Source organism: Eleutherodactylus coqui, chromosome 7 (genome assembly GCF_035609145.1).
Source record: "Eleutherodactylus coqui strain aEleCoq1 chromosome 7, aEleCoq1.hap1, whole genome shotgun sequence".
Taxonomy (NCBI): Eukaryota; Metazoa; Chordata; class Amphibia; order Anura; family Eleutherodactylidae; genus Eleutherodactylus; species Eleutherodactylus coqui.
This window is the reverse complement of record NC_089843.1, coordinates 60665845-60685988: the sequence shown is the minus strand read 5'-3', so window position 1 is coordinate 60685988 and position 20144 is coordinate 60665845. Positions and strand designations below refer to the sequence as shown.

The 20144-nt window shown below is 53.2% G+C and overlaps 1 protein-coding gene across 1 annotated transcript in view; it reads right to left on the bottom strand.

Moving 5' to 3' along the window:
- Positions 1–18972, bottom strand: part of COMMD8 (COMM domain containing 8) — a 30022-nt gene extending 11050 nt beyond the window's left edge. The window contains exons 1-3 of the mRNA XM_066573126.1: positions 18856–18972; positions 16009–16164; positions 14000–14152 (exon numbers count right to left, since the gene is read on the bottom strand). Of these exons, the coding sequence (XP_066429223.1) occupies positions 14000–14152; positions 16009–16164; positions 18856–18921 (375 nt within the window). The 5' untranslated portion in view covers positions 18922–18972. The remainder of the gene's footprint in view (positions 1–13999; positions 14153–16008; positions 16165–18855) is intronic.
- Between the last annotated feature and the right edge of the window lie 1172 nt (positions 18973–20144).

Below are 20144 nucleotides of genomic sequence, written 5' to 3'. Positions count from 1 at the left end.
ATTTTCATTAAAGTAGAAACGTCAACTCTACATTTGAGCAGCAATCACATTGCAGGTTTAGGAAACGATGCAATGATTATTACATAAGCAGAGAACAGATGTGAAGGCTAGCTTTACCAGCCCATTTCGTTGCTGATGCACGACCCGCCGCCATGTATTGTATTCACATGTGATTGACACATTTTATTCCTGCCATAAAAAAAAAAAATTTCAGTTGTGCGTTTCACTTCGAACGCAGCAAAATCCATTTAATTACTGTAGCTAAGGAGGATGATGTAAGGCTCGCTATTCAGTCCTAGGCTACATCTCACTGACAAATCAATGAATAAATGTATGAAATCAGCAAGACTCTTAAACACAGCTCCCTAATGAGAGGAATGTTCTCCGTTTCTCACATTTTCAGTTTTACATTCAGACCACCACTACAATTCAATCAGGGAGATAAATCGATATCAAGCGGCAGATGGGCTCAGAACAACATGATGCTTGCTGTTATTTCTGTGCAAGCTATTTCAGGTTAGAAATTCACTTAAAATTCATCGTTTCGCTAGGTTCCATTTGTTCCAAACCAATTCTCCGAAAAAGAAAATGGGCATAAAGAACCTCTACTTAGCCAAGGGTGAAAAAACGCAAATGGCACAAGTCTAAAAAGAGCACACGATAGCGACTATATTACATTTGCAATTCATTTTTCCAATTGTGCAACAAATAAAAGGATGACAAAAAAAAAATAAACTATTCTAGAAGGACCCGGAACCTCATTATTAGGAGGTCAGAGTACCAAAGAGAGCGAGTTGAGAAACAATACTGGTACTTAAGCGCTGCTCTCTACTAAATTTCGACAGACAGTAGGATATATTTATCCAACTTCTCTTCTATCAATTTCAAACCAGCAGATGCACGTTTCGGGGGTCGGCTTCTTCATCAGTCAGGCTGGGGAAGACATCACTCTTGGGGCTAGAGAATATTGACCCAAAAGCTCTGGTGGTACCAGAAGGTGTGGCAATGCACATTACCACTTCTCCTGGTGCTCCCTGGATTGGTTTTCCATGCCTTCTGGTACCACCAGCGCTTTTGGGTCAATATTGTCCATCATCCAATGTGATGAAGAGGCCAACCCCGAAACACGCATCTGCTGGTTTTATTGATCTAATAAAAATAAATTAAATTTGGATAATTTGTATAAAAATAAATTAAATTTGGATAATTTTATCCAACTAGCTGTTGAAATTTATTGGAAAGCAGCGCCCAACTACCAGTATTGTTTCTCCACTCACTACGCTTGACCACCATTTGGTGCATCTATCTGGTCGGCAGCGCCTCCCTAGTGAATCTCGTTTCACACACGTCCACACTTTTTTCTCTTCAGATCCTTGGGGTTTCTGGGCCCTGGACTTCTGACCGGACCCTTAAATACACCGGGTTTGCTCCACCCCTTTCCTTCCTTAGTGTACCAAAAAGAGACACTGCCAGTAGATGTGGCACACCGACAGAAAAAAGTGCAAAGTAAAATACTCCAAGCTTAGCATTCATAGTAACGTGCGTACAAACCAGTACCCGTCATCGTGGAACTCTCAAAACAGCGCTAGGCTGCACTGGTAGGCGGAAAAAAAAGGGGAGGGGGTTAGACAAAGCTTTCCGGAGAAGACAACCAATCAATTTACGAATTTACGGCTCATTGTTTTATGCTTTTGTGTTTATGGTTCTGAAAGATTATTTTAGTAAAAAGCAGTATTGTTTATGCTAAACACGAATGCTCTTCTTATTGCTCAATGCCATATTTAAGGTCTACTCTATCCATTTGGCATATACTAAATGGCCACTTCAGACGTCGGCGCTGCCAGGATTGGGGTTTTGCTGTATACAAATTAAGACATGTGCAGCATATAATTAAGTGAGCAAATTTTCATTGAATCAGTTTCAATGTGAATCTACATTAGGCCGAAAGGCACACGGCCATATTTTTTGGGAAGGGTGCCGCCTGCATCCCCATTTTCTGCACCAGAGTTCCTCCAGCGCAACCCACATTACAGCCATATATTTTTGGCCTTAGAATCAGAGAAAAAAAAAACAAGCGATTAGAGATGAGTGAATGTACTCGTTTAGGGCGATTTCGCAATCGAGCACCGCTTTTTTCGAGTAACTGACTACTCGGGCGAAAAGATTCGGGGGGGGGGGGGCGGCGTGGTGGAGCAGTGGGGAACAGGAGGGAGCTCTCTCTCACCCCCCCCCCCCCCCCCCACTCCCCTCTGCAACCCCCCGCTCACCCCCCGGCGCCCCACGAATCTTTTCGCCCGAGTAGTCAGTTACTCGAAAAAAAGCGGTGCTCGATTGCGAAATCTCCCTAAACGAGTACGTTCGCTCATCTCTACAAGCGATCCAAGTGACTTCCAATTAGGCCCGGCCATCGGTGCAAAACTAGCCGGGATTTCACGCATTGCCAACCTTGTGAGACTCTCTCATGCAAGTGTCGAAAGTGTACTGAAAATAGTTTAATCGAGGAAACACATCCAGTGATAGGGGGTCTTGTGGACGTCAACAATTCATTGGGGAAAATGGTCAAAAAAAGATGTCAAAACAAACTAAGCAAATTGTAGGCGAATATAACACTGCTGCTCCCGCTGATGTGCCAGAACATACGACATGGTATTTCTTAGCGCACATGTGCTATAACAGCAGGCAACCCGTTCCAGCCGATGCCAAGAGAAACAAAGACGAGACCCCAGCAGGCAAAAGAGCACAAAAATTGTATCCCTGATCACTGGGAAAACATCACCTGGATCCAGACTTCTGTTGCACCGTGCTGATGGGAGGTCAGAATTTGGCACAAGCAGCACAAGCTGATGAACCCTTCCTGCCAGCTGGTCAGAACATGAAAGTATCTCCACCTATACTGCGACAACTACAATAAGCTTCCTGTCCGCTGGGGCCAATATTCCTGCAGAACCATTTCATCACCCAGTGGAGCCTAGTCCACATTGAATCGCTGCAGTTCTGAAAGCTAAAAGAGAACTGACTAGATGGGGGTCTCTAATGAAAAAGGCCAATCAGTGTATATTGTACGTATGAGTGTAGTGCTGGTCTTTTAATGGACTACTGTATACATACATTCAGTGTGGCAAATTCATTAGGTGGGATTTCTGGATTTTTATTTTTTTTTATTTGAAAAAAAAAAAAATATAATAAAAAACTTCTAAAAAGCAGTACCCTCACTTAACCCCTTGAGTGGCACGCCCGGAAATTTTCCGGGACGAGCTCCACTGCTCATAGCGACATAGCCCAGAAGATTTCCGGGCTATCTATCACTATGGGAGCTGCAGAGTACAATGCCACAAGCTGTGACAGTGTGCTCTGCCTGCACAGTCCCACAGAGAACAAAGCAAGGGCTTTGAAAAACCAACAGAAGATATTGCCGATCTGCCGGCAATCTCCTGCTTTGTTTACAGGTTGCCATAGAGACCATCGGCTTGTCAGAAGCAAGCCGATGGTCTCTGTGGCAGGGAGAGCTAGTGCTTGGCTGTCAGAGGACAGCTAGGTATCAGCTCTTACGGCCGCCTGCACACGGGCGGAAATCCCGCCGCGGGATTTCCGGCGGGATTTTCGCCACTGAAAGTTTGCATAGGAGTGCATTACAATACGCACTCCTATGCAGACGGCCGCGGTTTGGCCGCGCGAAATCTCGCGCGGCAAACAAACCGCGGCATGTCCTATTTTTGTGCGGGGCACGCACTCACCCGGCCGCCAGCTCCGGTCTGCGCATGCGCCGGCTGCGCCGCAGCCAGCACATGAAAGAGCCGGGGCCGCCAGGCACGGGTGAGTACGCGCTCGTCCCTGCAGGCTCTCGGGTCGGGTCCCGCGGCGAGAATTCTCGCTGCCGGATCCGACCCGCTCGTCTGCAGGCGGCCTACAGCAGAGATCAGAGAAAACCTCCGATCTCTGCTGTGTTAACCCTTTTTATGCTGCAGTCTATGTGACTGCAGCATGTAAAGGGCAGTCACCATCGGACCCCCGGAATGTAATCAGGGGTTCCCGATGGGTCCCTGTGGAAGTCCCCTAAAGGGACAAAAAAAATAAATAAAAAAAGTAAAAAAATTATAAAAAAGTAAATAAAAACACTTGTCTCCCTTTACTTTGTAAAAAAAATCAAAAATACAATCACACATGTGGTATCCATGCGTCGTAATGACCCAGAGAAGGAAGTTAATGCATTATTTAACCCCTTAATGACATGGCCCCTTTTTTCCCCCATTTCTTTTTTTCCTCCCCCGTTTAAAAAAAATCACAACTTGTCCCGCAAAAAACAAGCCCTCATATGGCCATGTCAATGGAAAAATGAAAACGTTATGGCTCTTGAGACGCAACTGCAAAATTAGTTGAAATTCAATGATTAGACCATTTTAAAAAACCTGCCCTGGTGGGCACGACAGGGTGGTAGGAAACCCGCCACTCAAGGGGTTAAGTGCCCTCGATTCAGCGCAGCTGCCGCAGAAATGCCTGCAGTTGTCGCATTCCAATACTTTTTAGAATGGGGGGGGAAAAAAAACTCCTCTCAAGTCACTTTCACGTGGCTGTGAAATTCATGTGAGATTTGTGTGTTACAAGACGCTCAACTGTGAACCCCATTAGGTTGTCCCAACTTTCCGTGTTCCACAGAACGCATCGCCCATTGATGTCAAGGAGAGCTTTAATGCATCGCATGGCTCTAGCACAGTGTTCCCCAACTCCAGTCCTCAGGGACCGCCAACAGGTCATGTTTTCAGGATTTCCTCACTGTTGCACAGGTGATGTAATTATTGTAGATGCCTCACACATTGCCACAGGGGTTCGTACTATAGGCTATCCTGAAAACATGACCTGTTGGTGGTCCCTGAGGAATGGAGTTGGGGACCCCTGCTCTAGCATGCCGTGTGATGTGCATGCGAGTGCAATACAAGGTTTGGGAAACACTCCCGATCATATATCATGCGAGAGGAAGGGACCGTCACAGATGCAAGGCGTTTCTGGTGTGGAATTTGATGCAGATCCACAGCAAACTTCAACTAAGTGGATCCGTGGATCCGCATTAAAGGAGGTGGATTTTTAGTGTGGAACTGCACCAAAATCCACAGTGCAAAATATGCTGCAGAGTCACTCCAAAATCCGCCATGTCTGAAAGCACCTTTAGGCCGGCTTCAGATGGCTGAGAAAAATCGTCCGAGATTTGTGCGTTGCGAAACACACAGATATGATCCCCATTCTGTGGGCATGCCCTCGTATCGCCCATTGTTCTCAATAGGGAGGGCAGCAGCATCGCACCACGTGTTAGGCGCACGCGAGTTCTACCCATTAAAAACAACGGGAGACACTCTGCAATCGTTACTTTCCCAAAGTACTGCATGGCGGTTTTGATATAAAAACGTCTCTTATCCGAGAAATCCTATGTTGGCGAGTGTGATATCGGGCCGAGTTTCACGACCCCATATGACACTGCCCTCTTTTTACAGCGTTTACCATGGCGCTTCCAACGCCGTGCTATGCGCTGTAAAACACTTGCATTTCAATGGGGCCTCACAGATTAGCGTTCAGACGCGGCGTTTCAAATGGCACAATTTTTGAAGCGCTGTGTGCTCTATTTTCTAGCGTTTTAGCTCTTTTAAAATTCCCCATCATCACTTATTACAATGATAGGGTGCGCTAAAAAAAAAAATAAAAAAAAAAAACCACTCTCAAACGCTGTAGAATGTGTTTCGAGTGTGGCGTTTTGTGAACACGCACGTGAGAGCGGCCTACGGTTATATTCACGTTTAGCAGTATCACTACCATAGCTGCGAATCTTCAGCAACTCACAGTAAACTTGCTGGCGGTTTCTGGCACACAGCAAGAGCCACCAGGTGACCGCTACAGGCGGACATACCCAGATTGTCTTGACGACCGACAGATGAATGCTCATTGCTCGTACAGAAAGCCGACTCCATCATTCTTCAGAATCCTCCTTAGATTCTGGGCTGGAGCTAAAGACAATGTTGAGCACCATGACGATGCAGTAACAGATTGCAGACTAGCCACTGAGGCCAGCAACAATAAAGCATGCTCTCCTCTGTAAATAAGCCCTCTCCAGTGCTGCGGCGCCGCCGATCATCCCTGTATGTTTTGCCGCGTGGTGCATGCTGTTTTCAATTTAACTTAATGAGTATCCTCTTTGTAGGAACACATTTACTGTAATTGCATTCCGCAGGTGTAAGGGCCTCTAAGACTACGGATGACCCTGGCCATCTGTGTAATTACAAGGGGCTATTACCGAGACAGAGGTGGGTGGAAGCGAGCCATATGCCGGCTCGGCAGCAACTCCAACTTACTAGTGCAGCTGGAGACAACTGTTGGTGTGAGCGCCATCCTTCCATTTAAGTTCAGGCTCAGTGATGTTATGATGAGAAGCCACTTTAAACGGAACACAACTAATTATAAGAGCAATCATTGACCTTCTTGTCATGCAATCAGTGATATTCTAGTGCGGATGTATCACATCAAGGCTCAAAGCCTGGTATATAGTGAAACAAACTACACCTTAACGATAAGGCATCAGGAGTGTCAACTGTATGCTGAATAAGGGGAAGGAAGACTGCGGCCACTAACGAGGGGCAAAAGGAAGCAGAGGGAGAGGTTGGGGAAAGAAAGCCTGCTGCCACTAGCGAGGGGCAAAAGGAAGCCTGCTGCCACTAGCGAGGGGCAAAAGGAAGCCTGCTGCCACTAGCGAGGGGCAAAAGGAAGCCTGCTGCCACTAGCGAGGGGCAAAAGGAAGCCTGCTGCCACTAGCGAGGGGCAAAAGGAAGCCTGCTGCCACTAGCGAGGGGCAAAAGGAAGCCTGCTGCCACTAGCGAGGGGCAAAAGGAAGCCTGCTGCCACTAGCGAGGGGCAAAAGGAAGCCTGCTGCCACTAGCGAGGGGGAAAAGGAAGCCTGCTGCCACTAGCGAGGGGGAAAAGGAAGCCTGCTGCCACTAGCGAGGGGGAAAAGGAAGCCTGCTGCCACTAGCGAGGGGGAAAAGGAAGCGGAGGGAGAGGTTGGGGAAAGAAAGCGTGTGGCGACTAGCGGGGAAGTAGAGTGGAAACAAGAAGCCTGCGGCGACTAGCGGGGAAGTAGAGTGGGAAAAGGAAGCCTGCTGCCGCTAGCGAGGGGGACAAGGAAGCCTGCTGCCGCTAGCGAGGGAGACAAGGAAGCCTGCTGCCGCTAGCGAGGGAGACAAGGAAGCCTGCTGCCGCTAGCGAGGGGGACAAGGAAGCCTGCTGCCGCTAGCGAGGGGGACAAGGAAGTGGAGGGAGAGGTTGGGGAAAGAAAGCCTTCGGCGACTAGCGGGGAAGTAGAGTGGGAAAAGGAAGCCTGCGGCCACTAGCGGGGAAGGAGGGTGAGAAAAGGAAGCCTGCGGCGACTAGCGGGGAAGGAGAGTGGGAAAAGGAAGCCTGCGGCCACTAGCGGGGCAGGAGGGTGGGAGAAGGAAGCCTGCGGCCACTAGCGGGGCAGGAGGGTGGGAGAAGGAAGCCTGCGGCCACTAGCGGGGCAGGAGGGTGGGAGAAGGAAGCCTGCGGCCACTAGCGGGGCAGGAGGGTGGGAGAAGGAAGCCTGCGGCCACTAGCGGGGCAGGAGGGTGGGAGAAGGAAGCCTGCGGCCACTAGCGGGGCAGGAGGGTGGGAAAAGGAAGCCTGCGGCCACTAGCGGGGCAGGAGGGTGGGAAAAGGAAGCCTGCGGCCACTAGCGGGGCAGGAGAGTGGGAAAAGGAAGCCTGCGGCCACTAGCGGGGCAGGAGAGTGGGAAAAGGAAGCCTGCGGCCACTAGCGGGGCAGGAGAGTGGGAAAAGGAAGCCTGCGGCCACTAGCGGGGCAGGAAAGTGGGAAAAGGAAGCCTGCGGCCACTAGCGGGGAAGGAGGGTGGGAAAAGGAAGCCTGCGGCCACTAGCGGGGCAGGAGGGTGGGAGAAGGAAGCCTGCGGCCACTAGCGGGGCAGGAGGGTGGGAGAAGGAAGCCTGCGGCCACTAGCGGGGCAGGAGGGTGGGAGAAGGAAGCCTGCGGCCACTAGCGGGGCAGGAGGGTGGGAGAAGGAAGCCTGCGGCCACTAGCGGGGCAGGAGGGTGGGAGAAGGAAGCCTGCGGCCACTAGCGGGGCAGGAGGGTGGGAGAAGGAAGCCTGCGGCCACTAGCGGGACAGGAGGGTGGGAGAAGGAAGCCTGCGGCCACTAGCGGGGCAGGAGGGTGGGAGAAGGAAGCCTGCGGCCACTAGCGGGGCAGGAGAGTGGGAAAAGGAAGCCTGCGGCCACTAGCGGGGCAGGAGAGTGGGAAAAGGAAGCCTGCGGCCACTAGCGGGGCAGGAGAGTGGGAAAAGGAAGCCTGCGGCCACTAGCGGGGCAGGAGAGTGGGAAAAGGAAGCCTGCGGCCACTAGCGGGTCAGGAGAGTGGGAAAAGGAAGCCTGCGGCCACTAGCGGGTCAGGAGAGTGGGAAAAGGAAGCCTGCGGCCACTAGCGGGTCAGGAGAGTGGGAAAAGGAAGCCTGCGGCCACTAGCGGGGCAGGAGAGTGGGAAAAGGAAGCCTGCGGCCACTAGCGGGGCAGGAGAGTGGGAAAAGGAAGCCTGCGGCCACTAGCGGGGCAGGAGAGTGGGAAAAGGAAGCCTGCGGCCACTAGCGGGGCAGGAGAGTGGGAAAAGGAAGCCTGCGGCCACTAGCGGGGCAGGAGAGTGGGAAAAGGAAGCCTGCGGCCACTAGCGGGGCAGGAGAGTGGGAAAAGGAAGCCTGCGGCCACTAGCGGGGCAGGAAAGTGGGAAAAGGAAGCCTGCGGCCACTAGCGGGGAAGGAGGGTGGGAAAAGGAAGCCTGCGGCCACTAGCGGGGCAGGAGGGTGGGAGAAGGAAGCCTGCGGCCACTAGCGGGGCAGGAGGGTGGGAGAAGGAAGCCTGCGGCCACTAGCGGGACAGGAGGGTGGGAGAAGGAAGCCTGCGGCCACTAGCGGGGCAGGAGGGTGGGAGAAGGAAGCCTGCGGCCACTAGCGGGGCAGGAGGGTGGGAGAAGGAAGCCTGCGGCCACTAGCGGGGCAGGAGGGTGGGAGAAGGAAGCCTGCGGCCACTAGCGGGGCAGGAGGGTGGGAGAAGGAAGCCTGCGGCCACTAGCGGGGCAGGAGGGTGGGAGAAGGAAGCCTGCGGCCACTAGCGGGGCAGGAGGGTGGGAGAAGGAAGCCTGCGGCCACTAGCGGGGCAGGAGGGTGGGAGAAGGAAGCCTGCGGCCACTAGCGGGGCAGGAGAGTGGGAAAAGGAAGCCTGCGGCCACTAGCGGGGCAGGAGAGTGGGAAAAGGAAGCCTGCGGCCACTAGCGGGGCAGGAGAGTGGGAAAAGGAAGCCTGCGGCCACTAGCGGGGCAGGAGAGTGGGAAAAGGAAGCCTGCGGCCACTAGCGGGGCAGGAGAGTGGGAAAAGGAAGCCTGCGGCCACTAGCGGGGCAGGAGAGTGGGAAAAGGAAGCCTGCGGCCACTAGCGGGGCAGGAGAGTGGGAAAAGGAAGCCTGCGGCCACTAGCGGGGCAGGAGAGTGGGAAAAGGAAGCCTGCGGCCACTAGCGGGGCAGGAGAGTGGGAAAAGGAAGCCTGCGGCCACTAGCGGGGCAGGAGAGTGGGAAAAGGAAGCCTGCGGCCACTAGCGGGGCAGGAGAGTGGGAAAAGGAAGCCTGCGGCCACTAGCGGGGCAGGAGAGTGGGAAAAGGAAGCCTGCGGCCACTAGCGGGGCAGGGGAGTGGGAAAAGGAAGCCTGCGGCCACTAGCGGGGCAGGAGAGTGGGAAAAGGAAGCCTGCGGCCACTAGCGGGGCAGGAGAGTGGGAAAAGGAAGCCTGCGGCCACTAGCGGGGCAGGAGAGTGGGAAAAGGAAGCCTGCGGCCACTAGCGGGGCAGGAGAGTGGGAAAAGGAAGCCTGCGGCCACTAGCGGGGCAGGAGAGTGGGAAAAGGAGGCCTGCGGCCACTAGCGGGGCAGGAGAGTGGGAAAAGGAGGCCTGCGGCCACTAGCGGGGCGGGAGAGTGGGAAAAGGAGGCCTGCGGCCACTAGCGGGGCAGGAGAGTGGGAAAAGGAGGCCTGCGGCCACTAGCGGGGCGGGAGAGTGGGAAAAGGAGGCCTGCGGCCACTAGCGGGGCGGGAGAGTGGGAAAAGGAGGCCTGCGGCCACTAGCGGGGCGGGAGAGTGGGAAAAGGAGGCCTGCGGCCACTAGCGGGGCGGGAGAGAGGGAAAAGGAGGCCTGCGGCCACTAGCGGGGCGGGAGAGAGGGAAAAGGAGGCCTGCGGCCACTAGCGGGGCGGGAGAGTGGGGAAAGGAGGCCTGCGGCCACTAGCGGGGCGGGAGAGTGGGGAAAGGAGGCCTGCGGCCACTAGCGGGGCGGGAGAGTGGGGAAAGGAGGCCTGCGGCCACTAGCGGGGCAGGAGAGTGGGGAAAGGAGGCCTGCGGCCACTAGCGGGGCAGGAGAGTGGGGAAAGGAGGCCTGCGGCCACTAGCGGGGCAGGAGAGTGGGGAAAGGAGGCCTGCGGCCACTAGCGGGGCAGGAGAGTGGGAAAAGGAAGCCTGCGGCCACTAGCGGGGCAGGAGAGTGGGAAAAGGAGGCCTGCGGCCACTAGCGGGGCAGGAGAGTGGGAAAAGGAGGCCTGCGGCCACTAGCGGGGCAGGAGAGTGGGAAAAGGAGGCCTGCGGCCACTAGCGGGGCAGGAGAGTGGGAAAAGGAGGCCTGCGGCCACTAGCGGGGCAGGAGAGAGGGAAAAGGAGGCCTGCGGCCACTAGCGGGGCAGGAGAGTGGGAAAAGGAGGCCTGAGGCCACTAGCGGGGCGGGAGAGTGGGGAAAGGAGGCCTGCGGCCACTAGCGGGGCGGGAGAGTGGGGAAAGGAGGCCTGCGGCCACTAGCGGGGCGGGAGAGTGGGGAAAGGAGGCCTGCGGCCACTAGCGGGGCGGGAGAGTGGGGAAAGGAGGCCTGCGGCCACTAGCGGGGCAGGAGAGTGGGGAAAGGAGGCCTGCGGCCACTAGCGGGGCAGGAGAGTGGGGAAAGGAGGCCTGCGGCCACTAGCGGGGCAGGAGAGTGGGGAAAGGAGGCCTGCGGCCACTAGCGGGGCAGGAGAGTGGGGAAAGGAGGCCTGCGGCCACTAGCGGGGCAGGAGAGTGGGGAAAGGAGGCCTGCGGCCACTAGCGGGGCAGGAGAGTGGGGAAAGGAGGCCTGCGGCCACTAGCGGGGCAGGAGAGTGGGGAAAGGAGGCCTGCGGCCACTAGCGGGGCAGGAGAGTGGGGAAAGGAGGCCTGCGGCCACTAGCGGGGCAGGAGAGTGGGGAAAGGAGGCCTGCGGCCACTAGCGGGGCAGGAGAGTGGGGAAAGGAGGCCTGCGGCCACTAGCGGGGCAGGAGAGTGGGGAAAGGAGGCCTGCGGCCACTAGCGGGGCAGGAGAGTGGGGAAAGGAGGCCTGCGGCCACTAGCGGGGCAGGAGAGTGGGGAAAGGAGGCCTGCGGCCACTAGCGGGGCAGGAGAGTGGGGAAAGGAGGCCTGCGGCCACTAGCGGGGCAGGAGAGTGGGGAAAGGAGGCCTGCGGCCACTAGCGGGGCAGGAGAGTGGGGAAAGGAGGCCTGCGGCCACTAGCGGGGCAGGAGAGTGGGGAAAGGAGGCCTGCGGCCACTAGCGGGGCAGGAGAGTGGGGAAAGGAGGCCTGCGGCCACTAGCGGGGCAGGAGAGTGGGGAAAGGAGGCCTGCGGCCACTAGCGGGGCAGGAGAGTGGGGAAAGGAGGCCTGCGGCCACTAGCGGGGCAGGAGAGTGGGGAAAGGAGGCCTGCGGCCACTAGCGGCGCAGGAGAGTGGGGAAAGGAGGCCTGCGGCCACTAGCGGGGCAGGAGAGTGGGGAAAGGAGGCCTGCGGCCACTAGCGGGGCAGGAGAGTGGGGAAAGGAGGCCTGCGGCCACTAGCGGGGCAGGAGAGTGGGGAAAGGAGGCCTGCGGCCACTAGCGGGGCAGGAGAGTGGGGAAAGGAGGCCTGCGGCCACTAGCGGGGCAGGAGAGTGGGGAAAGGAGGCCTGCGGCCACTAGCGGGGCAGGAGAGTGGGGAAAGGAGGCCTGCGGCCACTAGCGGGGCAGGAGAGTGGGGAAAGGAGGCCTGCGGCCACTAGCGGGGCAGGAGAGTGGGGAAAGGAGGCCTGCGGCCACTAGCGGGGCAGGAGAGTGGGGAAAGGAGGCCTGCGGCCACTAGCGGGGCAGGAGAGTGGGGAAAGGAGGCCTGCGGCCACTAGCGGGGAAGTAGAGTGGGGAAAGGAAGCCTGCGGCCACTAGCGGGGAAGTAGAGTGGGGAAAGGAAGCCTGCGGCCACTAGCGGGGAAGTAGAGTGGGGAAAGGAAGCCTGCGGCCACTAGCGGGGAAGTAGAGTGGGGAAAGGAAGCCTGCGGCCACTAGCGGGGAAGTAGAGTGGGGAAAGGAAGCCTGCGGCCACTAGCGGGGAAGTAGAGTGGGGAAAGGAAGCCTGCGGCCACTAGCGGGGAAGTAGAGTGGGGAAAGGAAGCCTGCGGCCACTAGCGGGGAAGTAGAGTGGGGAAAGGAAGCCTGCGGCCACTAGCGGGGAAGTAGAGTGGGGAAAGGAAGCCTGCGGCCACTAGCGAGGAAGTAGAGTGGGGAAAGGAAGCCTGCGGCCACTAGCGGGGCAGTAGAGTGGGGAAAGGAAGCCTGCGGCCACTAGCGGGGAAGTAGAGTGGGGAAAGGAAGCCTGCGGCCACTAGCGGGGCAGTAGAGTGGGGAAAGGAAGCCTGCGGCCACTAGCGGGGCAGGAGAGTGGGGAAAGGAAGCCTGCGGCCACTAGCGGGGCAGTAGAGTGGGGAAAGGAAGCCTGCGGCCACTAGCGGGGCAGTAGAGTGGGGAAAGGAAGCCTGCGGCCACTAGCGGGGAAGTAGAGTGGGGAAAGGAAGCCTGCGGCCACTAGCGGGGAAGTAGAGTGGGGAAAGGAAGCCTGCGGCCACTAGCGGGGGAAGTAGAGTGGGGAAAGGAAGCCTGCGGCGACTAGAGGGGAAGTAGAGTGGGGAGAGGAAGCCTGCGGCGACTAGAGGGGGAGTAGAGTGGGGAAAGGAAGCCTGCGGCAACTAGCGGGGAAGTAGTGTGGGAAAAGGAAGCCTGCGGCAACTAGCGGGGAAGTACAGTGGGAAAAGGAAGCCTGCGGCGACTAGCGGGAAAGTACAGTGGGGGAAAGGAAGCCTGCGACGACTAGTGGGGGAAGCTGATGGGGAAAAAAGGAAGCCTGTAATGATTAGTGGGGAATTAGAAGGAAAGGTAGACTGCTATAACTAGAGGTTAGGTAGAAGGAGGAAGCCTGCTGTGTCTATGAAGAAGTAGAATTAGGGGAGGTAGCCTGCTACAACTAGTGGGAAGTAGAAGAAGGGAGGGGAGAGTCTGCTGTGACTAGAGGGAAGCAGAAAAGACAGGAAGCCTGCTGTGATTAGTGGGTAAGCCTAGGGGTGGGGAGCCTGGTGTGACTACTGAGGTAGCCTAGGGGTGAGGAGCCTGCCTGCTGGGGACTAATGGGGAATTAGAGGGGGTGGGGGGATAAACCTGTTGCATCAGGCTTCCCCACTAGACAAGTAGTGGGGGCCTGTTCTCACAGTTGGGGGAAGCAAGGGACCAGCTGTGAAGTCTGCAGGGAGTGGAGAGCCGAATCATTGAACATAATTTTACAAGAGATGGGGGCGCTATTCTGACCAGCTAGGGGGCAACACCTCCAGTGATGGATGACTACAGACCTACATAGGAATTACTTCTATACTTCATCTATAGGCTATTCTCTCCCAGAGCACATCTCCAGGGGGTTATAGAGGAAAATAACTAAAAAGTACCTTTTTTGGTCTTTATCTAGTCACAGGCAGCATTTTGACAAATGTTTTTAGACTGTTTATGACATCACAAAAAATTTGGGATTTTGTTTGCTGCCCTAAATTTAAAGAAAACACAAAATAAATACAGCAACATGTCCCGTTATACATGATGCTACGCGAAGCACGTACCTTTAGCTGCCAGTCAAAATCTTGTAAGTGTGCAGAGGACATGGCACACACCTTCTCCACCAAGGCATCTTTAATTTCAGGTTTTCTACCTTTTATGCACTTGCTAATCATTTCTTGGTATTCTGGATTTATTCCACCAAGTTCATCAGAAGTCTATAAATACAAGAAACAAAATGTATATATTATCTTTAACACATCCACAGTTTTGTTGTGCAGCAATTTTTGGCACAGTTTCTAAGTGCAAGCCCCACTGGATGGGCACGTGTGAATTGGCCCTACTGACTGGAGCTAGAGCGGTGTACTGATCCGCATGAAGTCCAAGGCTCAGGCCAATGACAGGGGAGTGTATTCAGGTCACATTGATGCATCCGTAATATGAAATAGTGTCTTCTGACCCAAATTCTGAACCTTATAGGAATCTATGTAGGTCAGATCAGGAGACCCTTGGTCATGCCAGGAGACTATTTTGTATTGCAGATGCATAAATATGACCAGAATATACTCATCTGTCACTGACCTCAGAGTTCTGTTGTAGATGGCACTGTCAGATCCATGGCGCAAATATCTAAAGTGAATAAGAAGGTAAAAGCCTTAGCGGACGCCCACACGCAGTGGAAAAATCCAGTACGAACCCAAACTGCTGATTTTGCCACCGATTTTTACCCCTCTGCATTGAAAAGGGTAAAATCTGCAGCATTTAAATATCTGTAGCACAGGTCAATATTTGTGCAAGAATACATCTGCAGCATGGGGTTGAGATTTGTTAAATGTTATAGACATGCCCAGGATCGTAATCAAGGGCAGATTTCACATGCGCAAATCTGCACAGAATATCCACCGCAGTTCCGGTATGCGTGGACATAGCCAGAAGCACAAATGGAAATGATGCAGCGACTGTAAATGCATATAGGATTTTAGGTGAATTAGGCCATAACAGCCGTTAGTGCCATGGAGGCAGATAATGTAAATGTAATATGTTCCATCGGAGAAGTTGTCAGGCTTTAATCGTTACATCACCACAATCTACAGCTTATTATTGTACTGTACACTACCCTAACAAAAGTAATTAGCAAGAAGCAAAAGTATTTATTTCCATATGGTAATACTAAGCGGGTCTCCTTTGCGCCCCAATAACATCAGATACTCTTTGTGACATACTTTCTACTAACTTCTGATGCACTTCAGTTAGCATTTCCCTCCATTCATCCTGAAAATGTCCAGAGACATTTTTTCTGCAAGTTCTCTCAAAAAAGATGGAGGCCATTCATGTTTCCTGACCCAACTTTCCCGTTTGTCCCAAAGATGTTCAGTAGGTTCAGGCCAGGACTCTGTGCAGCCGGTCCAATCATGAAGCATCCATATCCTCAAACCAATATAAAACAGCTTTAGATGTGTGACAAGGCACGTTGTCTTGTTGGAAGTATGGCCGACCATTCCCAGAGTATACCACACTGTCAGCAGCACATTATTGTCTAGAATGTCAGGGTATACCTCCGTGTTCATGGTTCTAGCCACTACAATCAACGGAGCGAGACCATGCTATGTAACACATCCCTAGATCATAACGGAACCTCTGCCATACCTAACTGTTGGCACAGCATACTCAAGAAAAAGGCGTTCCCTGAGCATCCTCCACACCCAGGTACATGCATCTGATCTGATGGTGGAGTAGAGCGATTCATTATACCACAGAATGTTCTTCTATTGCTCAGCTTCCAACAACAATGCTCGTTGCACCTTTGTAGACAGGCTGATATATCTTCTTTAAGAGAACTCACCAGATGTTTGCAGGATGAATGGAGGGAAATACCAGCTGAAGTGTATCAGACATTAGTAGAAAGTATGTCACGGAGAGTATCCGATGTCTTTAGGGCTTAAGGAGCCCCACTAAGTAGTAACATGCGTAAATAAATACTACTTCCGATTTTTGCTCAGGTGTCCGATTACTTTTGGTAGGAAAGTGTAATCTTTCATTCTACATTCCAAAGTGATACTTTGTGAAAACCAACCTCATTTGAGGACGCATCTTTGCCAACAGCAGTTTTAATAAGAGTGGTGGTGTCATCCAAGACTTCCAGCCATTCCCTCAAGTTCCAGATGCTGCCATAGTCCTGAAATCGAGGCTTCGCCCTGCCGCAGACTCCATCGATGACTTTGTGAAGAAACTGGAAGAGAAATTACAGCACAATTTTACGAACATCGGTTTTATAATTGATGATCTCAGATTTACACAGTTTGCAAAAATTGGACATTGGCACTCGGCCTGTGAGCGTGACTCTCTTGCCCCGCAAAGAACAGTTTGTGGGCCAGGTCCCCTTTAATAAGGCCTCGTTTACATGGCATATTTAGTATTTTTCCCGATATGGATCTGACACTTTAACCTGCAGCAGATATCAGAAGCCGAGTCCCGAAATTCTGCAGCAAATTTTAATGCAGATCAACACAGAGATTTATTCCTCGTCAATGAGTCAAATCTGCATCGGGAATCAACGTCAGTTCTTTTTTTCTTTGATGCGGATTTCCATAACATGCAATAGAATACTAGAATGGCGCTGAATCAGTGCCACAAAAAGCACAACATACTGCAGTACAGAGGTATCACAGTATATTGTACAAGCGAACGCAAGTTCAAGTCCTCTAGTGGAATGTAAAAAAAAAGTTTAAACAGGTTTTCAGGCAAAGCGGGTTTATTTTTTTTAGTTTTCACCTATCCACAAGATATCTCGGACCCCCACCAACCCCAAGAAAGGGGGCTATTTTTTGCGCCACTGCCAGTCGCTTCTGCATTGCAGCTCCGACTGTAGTTACGTCGCTTTGAATGGAGCGCTGGCCGCACTGCAGTTCCATTAATATAAGCCGAGGCTGACGAAAAAAATCAACATAGCACTCGGTTATTTCTATCGGCACCATCAAGATGAATGGTGCAGCGCTGCCCAAGCACAGCCAGCTCTGCATTCACTCCAGCCACTGCTATGATGCAGCAGTGACTGGAAAGAAGGCAAGAGGGACCCCCAGAGATCCTGTGTGTGTGGTTGGGGAGGGGGGGGGGCACTCAGATTTGTGCACCAAAGGTCCCCATAGAAGTCAACGGTGAGTGCGCAAATGAGCCTGCAATACGCAAGGAGACGAGTGAAACACGCGTAATTCCACTGGATAACACATCTGGAAATCATTAGACTAATTAGAAAACTTAAATCACAAATTCAAATGACCTGCCTTGTGGGCAGAAAAACACATTAACACCGATGCATGTGCAAAAAAATAAAAAAGTCTTCTTCAGTGCACAAATACGTTGCGCTGCAGCGGGCACAATTGTGTGAAGGCGGCCTTAGCGCAGAATTTTCTGCGTCTTTAGGCTAAGGCCTCATGTCCACGGGCAAAGAAGAATTAAAATCCGCAGCGGATTTTAACTCTTCTCCTGCCCGCGGATCCGCACCCCATAGGGATGCATTGACCACCCGTGGGTAGATAAATACCCGCGGATGGTCAATAAAAGGGATTTTTTTTAAAAAAATGGAGCATGAAAACATCTGGGCCATGCTCCATTTACGTGCGGTCTTCCGTGGGGACGGCTCCCGCAGGCTTCTATTGAAGCCTATGGAAGCCGTCCGGAGACCTAAAATAGGAATTTACTCACCCGCTCCGGATCTTCCCTTCGCCGCGGTTCCATCTTCTCTCCGTCGCGGCCGGATCTTTTTTCTTCGGGCCGGCGCATGCGCGGGGCACGTCCCCGACGTCATCCTGCGCATCCGCCGGGCGACGCAAAGAAGACACCGCGGCGAAGGGAAGATCCGGAGCGGGCGAGAGGTAAGTTTTTTCTTATTTTTATGCCTCATGTCCGTGGGGCAGGAGGGACCCGCTACGGATTCTACATGGAGAATCCGTAGCGGGCCTGATTTTCCCCGTGGACATGAGGCCTAAGTGTACACAGGCAAATGCGATATCAAGCCGCGATTCACAATCCGGTTTCGCGCTCGCCCACATGTGATTTTGCCGCAGATGCGAGGCATTTTGTAACAAAACCAGGAAAGTAGCCGACAACCGCAGTGGGGGATCACAGAGTTCCTCCCATTGTTTTCAATGGGGAAACCTTGCATCGCGTGCACCTAGCACGCAGTGCGATGCCGCCGCCAGCCCCATTGGAAGCTGCGATGCAAGAGCACACAAAGTTACAACATGCCGCGATTTGTTTACTGTATTGCGGCGCCATGCAGATAAACATCGCTCATGTGCATGACCCCATTCAAAAGAACGCGGTTTATACTCGTGCCAGATTTTCCATTGACCTCAATGGAAGCCGTTCGTGTTTTTTTTTCTCCGCTCGTGTGTAGAAAGCACCGGATCTCCATAGGAGGTAACGGACGGTATTTGCTGCGGACGCCGACCGCGGATTCCACAGGAAATAGTTTTCCGCTCGTGTGCAGAAAGAATCATTGTGCATGCTATGGGTGGTTACTGCTGCGGAACGCGGAGACACGCTCATCAGGATTCCGCAACTAAAAGCCGCCCGTGTGCAGGCGGCCTTAGATGCGGAAAACTCAGCGTGGGATTCCGCCAGGGGAACCCTAACGGGTCAGTGCGCCGTCCGCTGCAAATCCGGACAGCAGATGATGTGAAAAGTGACTGATGTGAATAAGCCCTTCTAGAACGGCGCATTCTACTACAGACCGCCATCTGCACCGCCTCTCACTGCACCGCAGCGTGTTGGGAAGGCCTCTAGGTCTACAATTAGGGGCATTTCTGTAGGAAAGTGCACAAGTCAGACACCTGCAGGGGAACTACAAATCCCATCACCTCCGGGTGAGAAGGCTGCAGTACTATTATAAGTCAGTCTCCGCCAGCTGCTATATAGTCACCTGCGGGCATTCAGCTAGCGGCAGCTTCACAATCAGCCCCAGTCCGCCCTCCTCGGCGCCGTCCATGACCACACTGATCACATGACCAGCAGCTTCCCTTCCTCCTCCGGCAGCCAATCACAGGCGAACGGCTGCTCTGGTCATGTGGCCAGGCGAGTTTGTGACGTCAGCAGCAGGCTGTGAGGAGGACCAGTGCAGCCGCCGAGGCGTGCGGTCTGCGCATGCGTTACTACATGCAGCACATATACAGCACAACGCTACAGTATATAGCCGAACAGTAATCCTAACCAGAATGTTAGCCATACTCGTCCTACTGTGTACACATAGAGCCCAGTATTGTACTCATACCACCAACTGCTCCCAAACAGGCTATACATTATCACCAGGGGTATAGCTAAAGGCTGGTGGGTGAAAAAGTAAAAGTATATATACATTGGAGGCAACATAATATATCAGAAACTGTATACCGGTATCTATCTGTTATAATAACACAGCAGCCATAGATGATTCACCATATAAGTGTCAGACTGCAGTTCTACCCAGTGATAGTGATTACAGTGCTGTTACCTCCAGTGATCATAATTTATGCCTCCTTTGATTACAGTCATTCCATTTCCCTTTTCTCCTCTGTCTGGGCCCCGAATGCCTCTTCCAGTCCCAACTCATCTCTGTACACTTTCCCTATCTTATTGCTACCCGCACTGCCCCTCTCAGGACCTATTTTGTGCCTCAAAGTGTAATAGTGCCCCCTAAGGCCAGCTGCACATGAACGGTTTTACATTACAGAATCCGGAGCGGGCGTCCGCCTCTTGACTCCGCAGCCAATACCTCCCACAACCTGCTATGGAAAAGCGCTTTATCCTGCCCACGAATGGAAATCAATTGTGATTTTCCGCTCGCGGAGAGAATATCACAGTCAGCTCTATTTTAGTGCAGGGTACGCACGGATAGCTTCCATTGAAGTCAATTAAGCCGTCCGAGCCGCAGCCCGTCCGCAATTAACATTGCGGACAGGTCACAGATTCCGCCTGGACCATACGCAACACAGATGAAGAAGGAAAGAAGACGGGTACGTATGGTTACTGGCCGGGCGCAGGGTTGGATTCCGCTGCAGGATCCCGCATCCAGAATCCCACCTGGTCGTGTGCAGCCGGCCTAAAGGCGGCAGGCCAAAATAGTATCCCTTCTCCGTCCTCTAAGTCATAGTGCCTTCTAAAGGTAACAGAGCCGCCCAACAGTGCCTCCTCTGTACCCTCAAAGTAACGTTTTCCCCTTAAAAAGGTTAACTA